The sequence below is a fragment of the Perna viridis genome, chromosome 2, assembly GCF_037379345.1.
Source record: "Perna viridis isolate PV_CMFRI_1.1 ecotype Kerala chromosome 2, ASM3737934v1, whole genome shotgun sequence".
In the NCBI taxonomy this organism is placed as follows: domain Eukaryota; kingdom Metazoa; phylum Mollusca; class Bivalvia; order Mytilida; family Mytilidae; genus Perna; species Perna viridis.
This window is the reverse complement of record NC_142446.1, coordinates 9674724-9694116: the sequence shown is the minus strand read 5'-3', so window position 1 is coordinate 9694116 and position 19393 is coordinate 9674724. Positions and strand designations below refer to the sequence as shown.

General features: G+C 32.2%; 1 protein-coding gene across 1 annotated transcript in view; it reads left to right on the top strand.

The window, feature by feature from the left end:
* LOC148623572 (putative ATP-dependent RNA helicase DDX28) overlaps positions 1–19393 on the top strand; it is a 27952-nt gene extending 8559 nt beyond the window's left edge. The window contains exons 10-15 of the mRNA XM_088565476.1: positions 5903–6013; positions 7699–7795; positions 8358–8509; positions 12851–12943; positions 18437–18589; positions 18829–19393. Of these exons, the coding sequence (XP_088421602.1) occupies positions 5903–6013; positions 7699–7795; positions 8358–8509; positions 12851–12943; positions 18437–18589; positions 18829–18921 (699 nt within the window). The 3' untranslated portion in view covers positions 18922–19393. The remainder of the gene's footprint in view (positions 1–5902; positions 6014–7698; positions 7796–8357; positions 8510–12850; positions 12944–18436; positions 18590–18828) is intronic.

The window sequence follows — 19393 nt, the reverse complement described above, 5'->3', positions numbered from 1 at the left end:
TGATAGTTTATCCAACATATCTTCATATAGCCCTTTCAAAATACAATTTTCAGTTTTCAACAACTTAAACCAATACTTGATAATTCTACAATATCTCTGTATAAACATAGGGCTTCGCCCCAATTCACTATACACCATAAAATTGCTCATCGATGTCTTTACTTTCAAAATACGTTTTAAAAATTGTATGTGGAAAAGTTCTATATCTTCAGCTTTGTGAAAGCCCCACACTTCACTACCATAATTTAAAATGCTTGAAATATAAGTATCAAATAATGAGAGTAAAGTTTCATGATTAAAACATTCATCCACAATTTTACTAAACAAGCTGAACATTGCCTTTCTCCCTTGCTTTGCTAACATCTTTTGTGTAAAACTACAGTTACCATTAAATCTGAATAAAACACCAAGGTATACAAATTCATTGCAGACATCTAATTGTACATTATTCAAAAACCATTTTTCATCTTTATTAATAAGACCACTTTTTTAGTTTTATTAAGAGTAATATTCAACCCATATTCATTTGAATGTTTATCAACACAGTTAATCATATATTGTAAATCTTTTATATCATCACTGAACAATACAGTATCATCAACATACATTAACAGAAATAAATTTAACATTTTAAGCTCATTTGGTTGGCATCCTTCTCTAATAAGGTCTACTTCAATGTCATTTATATATAAAGAATATAACAGTGGAGATAGTGATTCCCCTTGCATCAGACCAACATTACAACTGAAAAAGTTAGAGAAAAGACCATCTAGTCTAACACAGCTTTTTACATTAGAATACATAGATTTAATAATATTAAACAATTTACCAGTCACGCCACATTTTGCTAATCTTAACCATAATTTAGAATGTAAAACACTATCGAAAGCTTTTTTATAGTCAATGAAACAACAATATAGCCTTTTGTTTTTACTAAACGAATTATTTATCAGTGAATGGAGAGCGAAGATGGCATCAACTGTGCCAAGACCCGGTCTGAAGCCAAATTGTGCATCGGTCAGAACAGTATGTTTATCACTCCATCTTGTGAGTCTGTTGTTTATAATGGCTGTAAACAATTTTCCGAGATGAGAAACAAGAGAAATACCTCTGTAATTTTCTGGATCATTACTGTTTCCTTTTTTATAAATCGGAATAATTATACTCTGAGTCCATATTTCTGGAAAACTTCCACTATTTAATATGTTATTAAAAAGCTTAATCAACACTGGATTAATAAATGGTTTACTAAATATCACATATTCATTTAATATATTGTCAAAACCACTCTATTTATAACGTCTAAGTTTATTCATACATGACACTAACTCGTCTTCAGTAAAATCTATGTCTAATTCCTCAAAGACGGATTCATTCACTCGTGGATTATCTTGCACTTCTCCGTGTAGAGTTTCATCATATGAAAGCTTACTAAAATAGTTCTCAAAATCCTTCAGTGAAATATTACTGTTCACCTGCTTCTTCTTCACTTTAAATTTCTTATAAAACCGCTTTGGGTTGGTTTTTCTTAGACTTTCAAGCATGTTTCCTGATTTATTTTCATATTGCCGTTTCAGTCTATTTTCTAAAGACTTGTACTTTTGTTTGGCTAAATTCAATTGTAGCCTATTTTCGTTAGAGTGAAGTTTATTAAAAGTTTCTAAAGCACTCTGATAGTCAATATGTAATCTCTTCAACTCAGCTGTGAACCAGGGTTTTTCAGTCTTACTTATAGTTGTACATGTAGTGTTATGTTGCTCACAATAGTCACACGTTTTGCTTGCGTTTTATCTCGGTCTTTGTAAAACCTTCAAAAATGTCTTTCAATAGAATGTTAAGTGATTCTACACTTCTGTTCACATCTGTACTTTTGTCTATTAACGATGCAATCTCATCAAATTTACCTGCGTTTTCAATCAAACGCTCTCTGACCCCATCTTCGCTCTCATCATTCCATTTAAAAACGTTATAATTCATATTTTGACAATTACATTTTTCTTGACATAAGGTATTATGTTTAAGGAAAATATCTGCAAAAATAGGAGCATGGCTAGAATAAGTATTAAAATTACCAACATGAAAATTTTTAACAACATTCATATCATTTTTTGAAACTAATAAATAGTCAATTACACTCGACCCATTTTCGTTATTAAATGTTATCTTTTCACTTTCTATACCAAATCGTCCATTACAGATACGCAGACCTGTAGAATAACATAACTGTAGTAATTTTCTGCCAAAAGCATTGAGTGTCTTATCGTCTTCAGATTTTCTTTTAACCTTATAATATTCCTCGTCATTTTGGTAGTCAATAAAATCTAAATTGTCACGTAACTGAGATTGAATTGCTTCCCCTTGCATGTAATCTGGTTCGAAGCCCACACGTCCATTAATATCACCAATAATTGCTACAATACCTTTATTGGAAAAATGCTCAGTATCTGTTTCAAGCGTCTCAAATACATCAATGTCATACTTCCTGTGAAAAATGTTTTTATCAGGTGGCATATAAATAGAAACATATCTTTATTATTAAGCATTATACTCTTATCAATTCTGAACCAAATTATACTATCAGCACTAATTTTGATTAATTTTAAATATGGTTTCAACCACTTTTTATACCATACAATAACACCACCTCCATTGCACTTTTTCCTATGAACAAATTCCTTTTCATATCCTTTCATGTCAAAATCTTCTGGGCATTTAACCCAACACTCTTGAAAGCATACGATATCATATGAACTCACAATACTTTGAAACTTTTTATCTTGAATTTTTCGAATAAGCCCTTTTGATATATTCCAAGAACATATTTTCAACACATCATGACTGAGATTAACATGATTCTCCCCCGAATTCTATTCCTGCCATAGCTAACTGTCAATATACAGCTTGTCACCTCTCATATAGGCTCTTTTCTTGTTATCACGCGCTTTCTTCAGATCCAGTAGTAACTTTTTTCGCTTCTCTAAAACATCGGGTGGGTATTGTATACCGATTCCGTATCGGGTTTCTTTCAATCGGTTTGATATACTCCGTATATAGTTCTTGTTGTCCACATCCCAAAATTTTACGACAATAGGCCTGGGTTTTTGTGCATCATCGATTCTTTTGCCCAATCTATATGCTTTTTCTATTTTAAACTTCGTTTCGGCATCGGGTATTTTTAGCTCTGTTTTACAAAAATTGATAATAGTTTCTTCACAGTTTTCCACTATAATTGTTTTACGACGCTTTTCATTCGCGGTCGCGCCATCTTCTGCGTCACCTTCTCTTCTACCCTCGGTAATAATTTCAGCACTCTTTTCGGCTATTTCGAAAAAAAGTAAGTTATTTTGTAGGTTTTGTGTTTTTATGTCTATTAATCGTTCGCGCACCTTTAAAACACTTAGTCTTAAAATAAGATTCAGAAAACTGATTAAATAGATCAGTATCAAATTGTACAACAAGGTGCCATACCACAAATCAAGCCTGGGATTGATTTTTGGGGTTTTGACTTGAATCGTTTAGGAATTAAGGGACAAAAAGGGACCAGAAACGGGTATTTTTTTGATACCTGGAAAATTACTTGAGTGAATTTGAATGGAATGCTTTGAAATTGCACAACAAGGTGTCATAGCACAAAAGCAATGCTGGGAAAGATTTTGAGGGTTGTGACGAACCATTTAGGAATTTAGGGCCAAAAAAAAGGGGACCAAGAACAATCATTTTCCTAATATCTGGACAATAATTTTACCTCAAGTGAATGGATCTCATACCACCAAAGAAAGTTAGATTTTTGGCGTTGTGACATGAACTGTTTTTGAAAAAGAGGCCAAAAAGGTACGAGGAAAATGCAGTTTTTTTATGTTCAGACAATTTAACTTGAGTAAATGTGAATGGATCTGTTTTAAATTTTACTATAATGTGTCATTCCACAAAAAGAAAGTTCAGATTTAATTTGGGAGTTTTTACTTGAACTGTTGCAGAATGATGGGCCTAAAAGGGTCAAGAAACCAAGCATCTTTTTTGAGATTGGACAATGAATTTAGTAAAATTGATTGGATTTCTTTGAAATAGTACCATAAGATACTACAATGCCAAAGGAGTGCTGGGGTTAGTTTTTGGGGTTGTGTTGAACCGTTTTAGATTGAGAAGAAAAAGGGGCAAGAAACAAGAAGCATTTTCCTGATGTCTGGACAGTAATTTTAGATCTCCTTGAAATTATACCTCCAAGTGCCATACTGTAAGAGGAAGACAATGTTTGATTTTGGGGCATGTGGGGCAAGATCATATCCTGTGTTGAACATTTACCGTAATCACAATCCTAATTTAGAGCTTGAGATAAGGTTAAAGTACTGGGTTGGAAATGCACAACTCACAAATTGTTACATTTTTAGGTCTGAATATAGTTGCTTATTAACGTTTATTCATTTTAAACATGTTTATCTTTTGAGGTGTTGTGAGGTAAGCATATTGTAACATGTTAAAAAGGGTTCATCAAAATTAATATAAGTGTACTTTACTAATACAATTATTGTATACTATGTGGTGAGAAATTTAATGATTTTTCAATTTCTACAACCAGGTGAGTAACTAATACTGAGCATTGCACATGAAGCTAACAATATATGGAATAGGTATTAGACAAGCCTGCAGAAATGGGTCAGAGAAGTGAATTCAAAGTGAAAGTAGCCTTTAAACTGGTTTAAAATTAAAATGAAAATGAATTCAAAAACAAAGAAAAAGAAGAATTATTTATAGTATCTAAATCTGAAACACTGAATTATTTTTTTACAAATGGACAACCGTTTACATATCCTTTCATGCCCCTTTGAGCTATGTCCCTTTTTTTCAATGATTTTACAAACGTAAGAAAAATATATAAGTGCAATGCTCGGTTGCAGGCTGTGTGTAAATCATATTAAATTTATATAAATAAGAAAGGTTTAATGTATTAAATTCATTAAACTGCCTTTTATGAAATTGAATATTGTAATTGAAATTGAAAGTGTAATATATTTTATATCAAAACATGAGAAATACTCAGAAAGGAAATGTATAGTTCAATAAACTTGTCTATTTAATTGTATTATGAACACTGTAAGGTGTTCACAGATATGATCATAATATCAGAGATTTGTCTCATGTTGTCTAACATAAATGAAATTATGGGTATTCTTTGACTTGTTATATTCCCACTCGTTAGAGTGGGTCAATATTACAATCACCTTGTCTGTCTGTCTGTCCGTTACACTTTTTGTAACAGGTTTCTCAGCTTCTATTGGAGGGAATGCTTAGATATTTGCTGTATATTGTTTTACATAATAACTTGTTACATGTCTCCCCTTTTTAGGTCCCTCGCTCTTCTTGTTTACTGATGGCCTCAGTGTCTCCATTTCACAGATTGAGTGAGGGGATTCTTAGCACTAAGTAGTGTGCAATCTCTTGTTTAATTTTTAGTTATAGGTACTGGGTCAAATTGAGGAGATGTTTAAATGGTTTTTTAAGTTCTTTGAACAGTTTCATTCTGTGTCAAACATTTAATCACAATCCAGACTCTGAACTGAATAAAGCTTGATTGTTGTGTCCATATATGTCCCAACTGTTCTGAGTTAACTACTGCTGTCATATCAAGCTGGGCCCTTGTTTTAATGTATACCTTGATCACTGAAAAGGGTCATTTTAAGTCTGATAAGGTACAAATTATAAGTTTAACGTGAACTGTTTTTGAAAGTTTTTGTACTGATCAGTATAATTACAGAATTAAAGGATTTCATTTAATAAAAATGTTGTTACTCGTAAACTTACAAAAGTTATGCTGTAAATAGTTTTATTCAAGAAACATTAAACTCTTCATTTAGCACATAAAATTGTATGAATGTTATTAACTTATTGTTTTTGATGTTTACAGGTTTCTGAGAATATGTTATCTGATAAGGATAGGATTGGTGGTATGCAGTATGTTATAGTCAGTGCAACACTACCTAGGGACTTCAACTCTGTTCTTGGTGATAGGTTTCCGGTAAATGTCATTGTGTAAACTTTTTATCTTTCTATTAGTAATATTTTTGATTAGAAAAGGAACAATTATCTGTTACAAAAGTATAATTGATTATCATTATTGTCAAAATGTTTACCCCAATCTTTAAAAAGGGTCACTGTATTCATTTAAAGGCTAATAAGGTACAAGTACTGGTGTAAGTTTAATGTTAGCAATGAGTCTAAGGTTTAACAGTAAGCCTTTAAAGGAAGCCTTGGAGTTTGATATATCCTATTTACCTACACAAAGGAAGCCATGGAATCTCCTAATTATCTACACAATGAGAGCTTTGGATCTCTTGATTATCCAAACAATGACAGCCTTGGAATATCTTAATTATCTGTACAAAACAAGCTTGGGAATATCTTAACTATTTTCACAACAGAAGCCTTGGAATATCCCAATTTTCTGTACAAAGGAAGTCATGGAATATTCCAATAATCTGCACAAAGGAACCCCACTATAGTTTTTTACTTTGTTTAGTAAATACATGTATTGAAGGTGTCTATGTGATGAAAAATACATGATGGTGATGATGGTTCAGACAAGCTATTGGTCTTGTCACTTGTAAATTTTGTTGCACAATTCTCAGCAATTCTTCATTAAAGTTATTCCATGTTTGGAATGCAGTTTGAGTTTGATGAATCGTAAGATATTAACCAAGATCCATACTCGGTTAATGGAGTAAGATATTTACTGCCAATAATTCTTTCTTAAATGGAGTCAGATATAAACCACTGTCCATTATTGATTAATGGAGTAAGATACTAACCACTTTCCATTATTGATTAATGAAGTAAGATAATTACTGCCATCCTTACTTGTTAATGGAGTCAGATATTATCCACTATCCATACTTTGTTAAAAGAGTCAGATATTAACCACTATCTATAATTGGTTATTGGAGTATGATATTAAGCACTGTACATTCTTGGTTAATGGAGTCAGATATTAACCTCTATCCATTATTGATTAATCGAGTAAGATAATAACTGCCATGCACTCTTGCTTGATGAAGTAATATTTTAACCACTATCCATTCTTGATAAATGGAGTCAGATATTAACCACTATCCATACTTTGTTAAAAGAGTCAGATATTAACCACTATCTATAATTGGTTATTGGAGTATGATATTAAGCACTGTACATTCTTGGTTAATGGAGTCAGATATTAACCTCTATCCATTATTGATTAATTGAGTAAGATAATAACTGCCATCCACTCTTGCTTGATGAAGTAATATTTTAACCACTATCCATTCTTGATAAATGGAGTTAGATGTTAACCACTATCCATTATTGGTTAATGTAGTAAGATATTAACCACGATCCATACTTGGTCAATGGAGTGGGATATTTACTGCCACTGATTCTTGGTTTATGGAGTCAGATATTAACCAGTATTCATTCTTGGTTAATGGAATCAGATATTAACCAGTATTCATTCTTGATAAATGGAGTCAGATATTAACCAGTATTCATTCTTGGTTAATGGAGTCAGATATTAACCATTATCCATACTTGTTTAATTGAATCAGATATTTACTGCTGTCTATACTTGGTGTTATCCACTATTTATTCTTGGTTAAAGGAGTAAGATATTGAGTGCATCAATACTTGGTCCAATGGAGTAAGGTATTAATCCACTAACCATACTTATTTCAGGTAGACACACTTGAGAGGATTTCAACAGACTATGTACATCGTCTTATGCCACATGTTCCTCAGAAATTCATTCGTATAAAACCATCTCAAAAAGCAGGTTAGAAGAGTTCTTTCAACAAAATATAAAAGACTTCATCTTATTGTTTATTGAGTATGACATAGAAGGACAAATGAGCTGGCAAATTCATTTTAAACATGTAGTAATCAGTATCAATGAAAAATGTAGTATTGCTGTAAATCAGTAAAATATTTTTCAGTTAAATAGTTAAACAGTTTTATAAGTACTTCTTCAATAAGGAATTTGTATTTTGTTGAAAACATAAAGAGAGCAGTATAAGTATACTTATTATTTTACATCCCTCTTTTGAAAATTTTATATGTTATTCGGAATCAATCTGACCAATTAAATCACTGGATTACTGGCCTATTTCACGCCAGTAGAATATGTAATGGTATACCATTGTCTGTCCACATATTGTAAAATGACTTTAAAAAAAAGCTTTGAGGGATTTTCATAATTTTTGGGTACTTTACTTTTTCATTGTTTCTGACTCATTTCAGAGTTATGGGATTTTAAACAAACAAAAAAGGTAAATTTTTGTATCATGTACTTGAGCACAGCTCTTTATTGCTCTTGTTAATCATGTTTTTTTTTATAGAGGAAATTATAATGATGTCAAGGAAGATGTTGAAGAAAAGCACTCCAGGAATGATTTTCTGTAATGAACTTGATACCTCATTATGGCTGTCGAGGTTTTTAAAGGAACAGTCCATAGATAATACACTACTCAATTCAAGACTTACTTCTGAGGTATGTGGTACAAGAATTATTTCTAAGGCTTGTGGTGTTTGTTGGGAAGAATTATTTGTGAAGATATGCCATATCAGGCAAGACTAGGGAATAGTATGTGTGGAGAAAGACAAACTAATGGGGAGTATGACTTTTTGTGCAAGACTTATCTCTTTCTAATTTGACTTTTTGAGTAAGAATTACTTATGGGGAATGTTACAGGTGAGGAGAGACTTACTGCATTGAAATGTGACTTGCTTCTTGGGTTTATGACTAATGCTGTAAGACTAACCTCTAGGTTCTAGGGTGTATTGTTGATGAAGCAAGAATGCCTCTTGGATATAAGATGTTTGGGCAAAGACTTATTTCTGGAGTGTGTGGCATATGGGGAAGGCACACTAAGTCACTGTTACCTTATTACAAATTGAATTTTATAATTAGATATGGGCATATAATTACAGTTATACCATTAGATTTCAATTGTTTTGTCTAAGTCCACAGTCAGTTCTGTACTTGATAACAGTTCTGATGTATCGGTACTTGTGAACAGTTCTGATGTATCGGTACTTGATAACAGTTCTGATGTATCGGTACTTGATAACAGTTCTGATGTATCGGTACTTGATAACAGTTCTTATGTACTGGTACTTGATAACAGTTCTGATGTATCGGTACTTGATAACAGTTCTTATGTACCAGTACTTGATAACAGTTCTGATGTATCGGTACTTGATAAAAGTTCTTATGTACCGGTATTTCATAACAGTTCTGATGTATCGGTACTTGATAACAGTTCTTATGTATCGGTACTTCATAACAGTTCTGATGTACTGGTAATTAATAACAGTTCTTATGTAACGGTACTTGATAACAGTTCTGATGTATCAGTACTAGATAAAAGTTCTTATGTACAGGTACTTGATAACAGTTCTGATGTATCGGTACTTGATAACAGTTCTTATGTATCGGTACTTCATAACAGTTCTGATGTACTGGTAATTAATAACAGTTCTTATGTAACGGTACTTGATAACAGTTCTGATGTATCAGTACTTGATAACAGTTCTGATATACCGGCACTTGGTAACAGTTCTGATGTATCAGTACTTGATAACAGTTCTGATGTATCAGTACTTGATAACAGTTCTGATATACCGGTACTTGATAACAGTTCTGATGTATCAGTACTTGATAACAGTTCTGATATACTGGTTCTTGATAACGGTTCTTAATTATATTTAGATCCAGTTTTCAGTTTTATTGTGGTATTGGTTTAGGTAGAACTTGTCTTCATGAGATAAGTTAGTTCGATAGGTTTCCAGTTTAGGTACAAACATTATCAATTTAGTTTGACATTTTGTACCACATCAAAGTCTTCAAAGTACTTCCTGTCAAGATAGTTTTGTTTTGATATGTTTCTATGAAGTGGATTATGTTTTGATGAAATCTTTTTCCAATTTGTCCTTATTCATGTGACTTTAAATATATTTATTATACGCCCACTTTCAGGGTATATAGTGATAGGATATCCATTTTTCTATCCTTACTTTTTTCCTTCTAGTGATCTCTGAAAGTATTTGCTATTTTGTTTTTAGGTTATATGCTTGTGTGTTTTCATTTCACCAATCTGTTCTTTTTTCTTTCATTTGAAATCATTTTTTCTGTGTTGTCTTTGGTTTAGTACTTCTGTTTTGCTGAAGTTGGATGGGAAAAAACACCACGGAACCTGCCCGGTGGTCCTCTAGTATCATATTATAGAACTTGTTAGGTTGTATAAAAACAATATACTCCGTAGTTACCCTTTAAGTTTTTGTGTTGTGTAATGTCATATATGAACATGGAATATCACTTGTTTGACATTCACCTGGGTTCACTTTTTGTTCATAATTTTTTTAAACTGGAGTTCGTAATGTATCACATGCATGCTGATATAATCCTTCCAAGTTCCAAACTCCTGACCAAAATTTCAAAACTTACAAATTTGACAGTCAATCACATGTATGCATGTAAGTTACATTTTTATCTCACCTTTCCAAAGGGTCATATGAGCTATTGTCATCTTTATGTGTCTGGTGTCCATTGTCATCAGTTAAATTTTTCAAAAATCTAATCTGAAATTGCTTTACAGATTGTAGAATTTTGCAAATAACTCAAAAACAGTTACTTTTAGCAGGGGGGTGGGGGGTAGTTCAGCATGAAGGGATGGACCTGTGTGGAAATTTTCAGAAATATCCAATAACAAATGAATAAGTTATGGGTCTTGAAAAGTTTTTTTCCCAAAATTTTACACTTCCAACTTTGAAAATTTTCTCCTCTGAGACTACTGGTAGGATGGGATTGTAACTAAACATGGCATGAATGTTAGTTACGATATCCTTAACAATCAATGTCTGCAGATGATCTGTGGATAAATATGGCCAACATTACTTAAAATTGAGGATTTGTGGAAATAACTCGAAAACCAAATGGGTTTTAAGTTTAGCCAAATTTTCACAGGGTAAAATTGATCAGCTTGGTGAGACAAACCTAAATTTTATGAAATTTTCATAAAGATTTGTTGATAGATGTTGGAGTTATTGCCCTTGAAGTGTCAAAAAATGACTATGAGAGAGTTTGTTTTATGTTATGAAAACTGGGTGGATAACTAAGATGGTCTCTATTGATTAAATGGATACAGTAAGGTCAAGAGTTCAGCTTTAAAAATTTTAAAGACCATTTTTGAACAGTTGAGCAATTCGGCTCTCTAGCGTATACCTCCCACTTGTCAAGTGGGTGGGGGTAACACAGTGATAAGGGTGTACATCATTTTGTCCATACTACCTTCCTTCCATTATGCTGGGGTGGAAGGGGCCCTCTCTTATCTTTTTGTCCTCCTATACCACTGAATATATTTAATGAAACTTTTACTGAATCTTTATTATATATATCCCCAGTATGCACCTCTTATTTTAGATTTTGATGCAATTTAATTTGGGGGTTTCCCATAGCAAATATAACTAGAATGGATATGGTGATTATTTCATGAAGACAACACCACCACCAGTATAAAAAATGTCAGCTCAAGGCAACCCATGGGTCTTCAGTGAATGATGAGGAAACCCTCACACCACTGAACAGGCTGCTGCTGGCCCCATGACAACATTAAACAAAGGTACAGCAAAATATTTGCCCCATTATACTCCAGCAACATAAAAGTAAACTGAAAGTGAAAACAAAACAAACATAAAGAGGCCATAAATTCCTGGACAAGGGCAAAAATGTGGTAAAAACATGGATTTTGTCATTTATGAATATGATGATATGGGGGACCCATTTCTTATCCTTTACTTCTCCTACATTGCTGCATGGAATATAATGAATATGGCACATAGTGTTTATTACCATTGTGCACCTCCTAATTAAGATTTTTATTCAAATCAATAATGATGCTTCACATAGCAAAATATTGTCATTTGTGAATAGGGGAATATGTGGGGATGCCCATGCCCAATTTGATTCCAGTGGTTCTTAAAACACTTTGAAGGCATTTCCAACATTTTACAGTGCTTTAGGTACTCAGTTGAACTTACAGCATTCATCAAAGATGCTCTTTTTCAGCAATTTTTGGTCAAACATGGTAACAAAGCATAATTCCTTTACTTACTTAGATCATAGGGCATGGTTTGCCAGGTGAGTGATTCAGGCTCTTTGAGAGCTGTTGTTTCAGGTCTCACATCAGCAAATATGGATGTTATCATTCCCTGATGTGTGGTCTCTCTTATCCTTAACTCATTCTTCGCAAACTTTTACAGTCTTTATTACAAAATACCATTGTTCATCAATTTATTAGATTTTGATCCAAATCAATCAGGAGTTCAAAAGATGCATGTTAACAAATGGAAGAGTAGGGGTATCAATATAGTGAGCATTGATCACAGTTTTCTAGTTATATAATGTCAAGTTATAAGCTATAGAATACATTAGTGGAATTTATAGGTGGACAATGCAGATTTCTAACTAAGAATTTCTTTTGTAACAGGGCCAGACTAGTAGAAATGTCAAGATGTGAATTCACAGTATTCTTTCTTTGTATTTTTTTCTCACCTATGAGGAATTTCCTGGAAGGCAAGGCAAGGTATTGTTTTTACGGTTTCCCCAGTGGGGTTTTGGATTGTCAGAGTTAATAATTAGTTCAGTTTACTAAAAAATACACATGGTGAGTCAGGTATATCTGTTATGTAGTTGTATTATCATCAGAAATGCTCAAAATCAAGGAATGCTTTCCTTTACTATTGAATGCCTTTGAAATGATAGAAGCATTGAGAGCTCTTATAAATGACATGAAAATTAAAGTTGATGTTGATCCTTTATTTCTCATTTCAGGAAAGGAAGGGATTGTTTGAGAGATTTCAAAATGGAGAGAATGATATTTTAGTATGTACAGATATAGCATCTAGAGGACTAGATACTTTAAGGGTAAGTTATCACAATTTATCCATGTTAGTGAAATAGCACAAGTGTGCTGAAAGTAAAGAAGCATTAGGAAGGCATTATCTTAAAATACTTCCATATTTTTAGACAACCACAAAAAATAGTGGTTGTATTATGTTATGATGTTGTCATTGTTGTGGTGAACCAATGAAATTTTTATATGTTGTTACTTGCTGCTAAAGAAAGCTTATTGTTCAAAATATGGGTCACTGGTCCCTGCCATCCTGCAAGAAGGGGGCAAATGGGGTAAAATTGACATAATTTATTTCTCATTCAGTTTTGACATGTTTTTTTATTATTCATAACAGTTCTTCTAAAATTTTGTTTTAAGAATGTGTAACAGATTTTAAACAATATAGCATTTTCAGTCCTAAGGTGACCAAAATGGCACCACACCCTAAAAATTAACTTTTTTTCTTTTCTGATATTCAATTTTTTTCAATGGATTCCTCGTGGAAATACCTGTCAATATTTTTTAATCAGTATTGGAATATCTCTCAATGTTTTTTTTTGAGTAACAAGGGGTAAAGGAACCAAAAAAAGTCATTTTTTGAAAGACTCTATTATTTTTTATCTGATTTTAACTTTTTTCGTAAATTGTCCCTCTTTACAAGGGCTTAAAGAAGTATGCTAATAGATTTACTCTATCATTCACTATTTCTGAGATAATGGGTCGCAAGGTAATGCAAAGCACTTGAACCTTCTACTTAAATTGAATTTCAAAATATTGTGCAATATCTTATTCAGACCAGTTGTTGTTTCCATAATGAACTGTAATTCCTTATGTTTAAGTGTGTCAAAAACTAATATTGTGTCAAAACTTGTCCCAAGTGAACAACTGTCTGTGGTTGTATCATGCTCCGCTTGGCAAAGTTTTTTAGTATTGTTTATACATAACGGTAGTAGGGATGGCAGCGGTTAACTGATTAACTGTGGGAAGTACTGAATATTGAATATCAAATTCACTACTCAGTTGCCCAAACATGTTATGAATTTTAAGATATTATTTTACTGTTATTTTCAACAAATCATATACATGTAATTCCAAACACCGTACTCTAATTAAGACATGCCAAGTTCATTTGACCAGAGGTTAATTACAACATTGACCATTGTTTTGATAGTTCTCTAAACATCTAATTAAAAACTGATTACACAGCTTGCTCCTAAATGATCATAGCAATTATAAGTGAAAATGTTGTCTATAAAGCTTGGTCATATTTTAACAGATTGTGTTAAATGCAAGGTGACTTTTGAACTTGCAGACACAGGCAGGACAAGCAATGTGATAAATCATCATAAGTTGAAACACTCATCAGAATTTTCGCAGACCCCAGAAAAAGCAACTCAGTCGTTAATAAATGAATTTGTGAACTCGCTTTATAAAAAAGAGCATGACAAATCCACTATTGCATTGTGGAATGAAAACTCTGCAAAATACCCCACTCTTTCAGTCTTGGCATGTCAGTATTTGAGCATTCCAGTAAGTATATTTTCATGTGCTGGGCTAGAAGTTACAAAATTAAGAAATCAGTTGTCACCATCTGTATTTGATGAAGTAATTTTCTTGAATAAAAATTATATTTCCAATACTAAAACTGATGAGTAAGACTCCCACATTCACTTGCATTCACATTTTCATTTCATTTGTTCATGCCATTCATATGTATGTCAGACACAAGTATAAAGTTTGATCAACTAATATGTGTATTTCATATATATAAATGTAAAAAAAATAGAAAAACAATAGCGAAATAGCTGTTTGTAATTGCCTTGTTAACAAAATCTACCAGTTAAGGGGTTAACCGATAGATAATTGTAACATTTAACAGGTTAGTTATTTCAGATGATTTTGACAACCCTAATATATAACTATTGTACAATGTTCTCATTTCCAATTTGTTTACATACAGCTTTCCTATAATGCTCTTACTTCCACCTGGTATATAACAATGCTCTCACTTCCACTTGGTCTGAAAATACCTATTCTACAATGCTCTCTCTTCCACTTGGTCTATATTTAGTTATCCTACAATGCTCTCTCTTCCATTTGGTCTTTATATATCTATCCTACAATGTTCTCTCTTCCACTTTCTCTATATATAGCTATCCTACAGTGTTCTTACTTCCACTTGGTCTATATATATAGATATCCTACAATGCTGTCTTTTCCACCTGGTCTTTATATAACTATCCTACAATGCTGTCTTTTCCACCTGGTCTTTATATAACTATCCTACAATGCTGTCTTTTCCACCTGGTCTTTATATAACTATCCTACAATGCTGTCTTTTCCACCTGGTCTTTATATAACTATCCTACAATGCTTTCTCTTCCACTTGGTCTATATATATATAGATATCCTACAATGCTGTCTTTTCCACCTGGTCTTTATATAACTATCCTACAATGCTTTCTCTTCCACTTGGTCTATATATATAGATATCCTACAATGCTGTCTTTTCCACCTGGTCTTTATATAACTATCCTACAATGCTTTCTCTTCCACTTGGTCTATATATATATAGATATCCTACAATGCTGTCTTTTCCACCTGGTCTTTATATAACTATCCTACAATGCTTTCTCTTCCACTTGGTCTATATATATATAGATATCCTACAATGCTGTCTTTTCCACCTGGTCTTTATATAACTATCCTACAATGCTTTCTCTTCCACTTGGTCTATATTTAGTTATCCTACAATGCTCTCTCTTCCATTTGGTCTTTATATATCTATCCTACAATGTTCTCTCTTCCACTTTCTCTATATATAGCTATCCTACAATGTTCTTACTTCCACTTGGTCTATATATATAGATATCCTACAATGCTGTCTTTTCCACCTGGTCTTTATATAACTATCCTACAATGCTTTCTCTTCCACTTGGTCTATATATAGCTATTCTACATTGCTCTCTCCCTTAACAGACAATGTGATTTATATTTTTGTTTAGTTTGAAAGGTTGTACTCATTAGCTTTGACCATGTATTGAATTATCTCCCTTTGTGTCTTGTTTCATGTTCATCAACATGTCATACTCAAACTAAATGCTAGGTTTATTACAAACTTGTAAAACCAATGTCTTGACCAACAAGATAGGTCATATCCGCTTACAGGTATCAACACTATGTTATTTCCCTTTGTGTTTCTCAACACTTTGTACCTAAACTTCCTCTAAAATTTAATCAAAATCCATTGAACAGTGTAAGAGTTATTCCAAGTGATGGATGAACAGAGTGACAGACAAGATTATTTCTATATCCCTAGTTAGATTTTGCCCAAGGGTATAATGATGCTGTGAAATTGCCAAATGAAGATAATTTGTAAATCAATGAATCAACATTGAAGTAATTGTTGTCGTATGGTACCCAATCATTGAAAAACTCATTTCTGATTAGAGAATTCAAACTTTTTACTTAGGTTTGAGGTTTTTGAACCTCCAGGATATTTTCTTGAGCTGATAATTGTTTTATTTGAGTATATAATAGTGTAGGAATGGATGTTCTGTTAAAATAGTTTTTGAATGGAACTGCAAATTAATTTTGGGAATGTTTTATAAAAGTTTGTCAAAAAAAGGTGAATGAAACAAAATTTGTAAATGTGTGTGAAGTTGGATACAAATTAACTATTAATCTATAGATTATATCTCTGAAATCAGTAGCAAAGATTCAATCAAAACTTTCTAGAAAAAAAGTTTTTAAATTAGGCCAGATAAACTTAAATGGTAGATTTTCATCCAACCTTCACAAAAAAATATGTGTCGGATGGAAGGATTTAATTTTTTTTTATCCCTGACCAGATATTTGTTATCGTAATTTTAGCTATTTGAAGTATAGATATGTTCTAAATCCATAGCCACATCAGTTTCAGAGAAGAACATCATTTAAATCACCAAAAAAATGAAAGATTTGTGTGTTATAGTACCTCAATACTAGAAACTGGCGTGAAAAAAATCCTGATTTTTTTTTAAATTCCTGCCCCAATTTTTTTTGTTTTTCAATTTGTTAGTGGGCGGGAGAGGATGAAAATCTACTAATTAATTTTATTTGACCTTTTATGGAAATTCAAATTAATGATTAGAGTTTTGTTTTACATTATATAATCTTACAATAGATTGTGTATGCAACTTTTTTCACATGAATCAAAAACCTCCAGTGCTAACAGCATTTTAATTAGTGTTATTGTCAAGCACTTTACATTACAGAGACATTCAACGGTATTTCTACTGTAATGTAAATATGTCTATGATGCTGTGCTATAGTTTGTAACATTGTTCAAAAAAAGTAAATAAGGATTCAAACTGGAAAACATCTACATTTTTTGACCATCAAAACTAACCACTTTACTTCATCAATGCAGTGTATGCTATTTCAAATATTCATTTCTCCATTTGAAAGGAGGTGATATACTGTTTTACCCTTGTCTATCTGTCTGTCCATCCATCTGTTCATCTTGTCTTTCTGTCACACTTGTTTGGATTAGATTTCATGCGTGGACAACAACTTCCTGTTATTTCTTATAATAGAAAATCTTCTTAACAGTTTTCTCTGCGACTACATGTACTTGTCACAGTTACCTGATATTTTAATGCAAGCTTTTTATAGATATGCTATCATTGGATTTGATTTAGGGCTTGGGGAATAATATCTTCCCATTAGATGACTTGGTGAGTACAAGTTGGTGTAATAATAAAATGGACTTTGCCATCGCATCAGGGATAGAAATATCTTTAGCGGAATAGTTAGAAACCCTCTTTTTGTTTAAAAATTCATGCATTTGTAACAAATATTGACCATCAACAGCCTGGAACCTTCTGTTTTATGGAACCATCTATTCTAAATCTCTTGATCTGCACCTGGGTACCTAGTTTGTATCTTTGTGAATATGTGCATCTTATAATCAGACTCCAAATTTAAATAAAAGCCAATTTATTTAGTTCTCAAATTGAAAATTTATAATTTAATGTCAGAAGTAACTGTTTTTAGACAAAAAAAAATTATAAAAAGTCTTGTTTCCTGCTACTAGCATGAAAAAATAGGGTAGGTAGGTAGGGAAATTATTTTATTTTTCAAAATCATTTTACATTGAGTTAATAAGAAAAAAAACAAGACTTTAACAGTGCTTTAGCATTAATGGCCCTAATATGTTAGGGTAGTGGGAAACAGACATCTTTCTTTTGGCTTTATAAAAAAAATTTATCTATCATTTCATAGGAATAATTTTGCTATGTGAAAGGGACATTGTCAATCTTTTTTGATGGTTTGACCATTAAATTAAAGCATAGGGAATACCTAAAATGTGTTTTTCTGTCTATTTGAAATAACCTGGTGCATACTTAAAATATAGAAAATGTAGATTTCAGGAGAAAGTGCAGGTTAAAATCCTTAACACAGTAATTTCTAGTTATTAATTTGATTTAAGAAATCAGTTGATTTGTATAATACAAGATATCTAAGATAGAATTATCTTCCAGGTAGAACATGTGATTAATTACGAGTTTCCAAATTTCATGTCTGACTACATTCATCGATCTGGTCGTGTAGGGCGAGTTTCATCAAAGAATCATGGCCATGTGACAAGTTTTGTGACATATAACTGGGAGGTAGACCTGTTGTGGCACATAGAGGTGATTATGATTATGCTTAGGCTAATGTGAAATTTATATAATTGGTTGAAACCTTTCTAGCAAGTGTATTTGGGTAGTACACACATTATATTTAGATTTTGCACTTTTGGTAATTAAACAGTAAAAAGATTAGAAAAAATGCATGCTCCTATGACATTTTTCTCCTCATGAAATGAATACTTTTTTGTAATCTTATTGGTTACTGATAAGGCTTTATTGGTTGTATGTTTATATTTCAGACTGCTGCAAGAAAATCTCAAGAGCTGCACAATGTAAACGCCAACATAAAAAGGAAACTAGTTAGTAGATCATACAAAAACAGTTTCTCTTAAAATAAAGTGTCACAGTTTAGTTTGTTCATTTACAGGTTTATAATACTGCAACATCTCAATCCATCTTTTGTTGGTGTCAAACAGCAAAATCAACATCATCAACTGACTTCGACCAAACTTGATGAATATATATATATAGTCATAAAAAATCTAAACCCATAACCACTTTATAAATTGGTCAAAGGTCAAGGACCATTATCAAATATTAATAATTTCTTTGCATTGTACCTTTGACAAGGTAGTCTTTACATCAACAATAGTCCTTAATCTAGTACAAGGTCAAGTTAGGAAAAGCCCTCTTGTGACTGAAGAATGCATAGAACTAAACAATTATCACTATCCAATTTATGTATTTGTTGAACTAAAACAAAATAACATCACCCAAATTACTTTGATTTAGATTAAAAGTGATTTAGTCCTTTGTAGTATTTCTCCTTTTTAACTATTGTTTCTCTAATAAACATAAATGTCA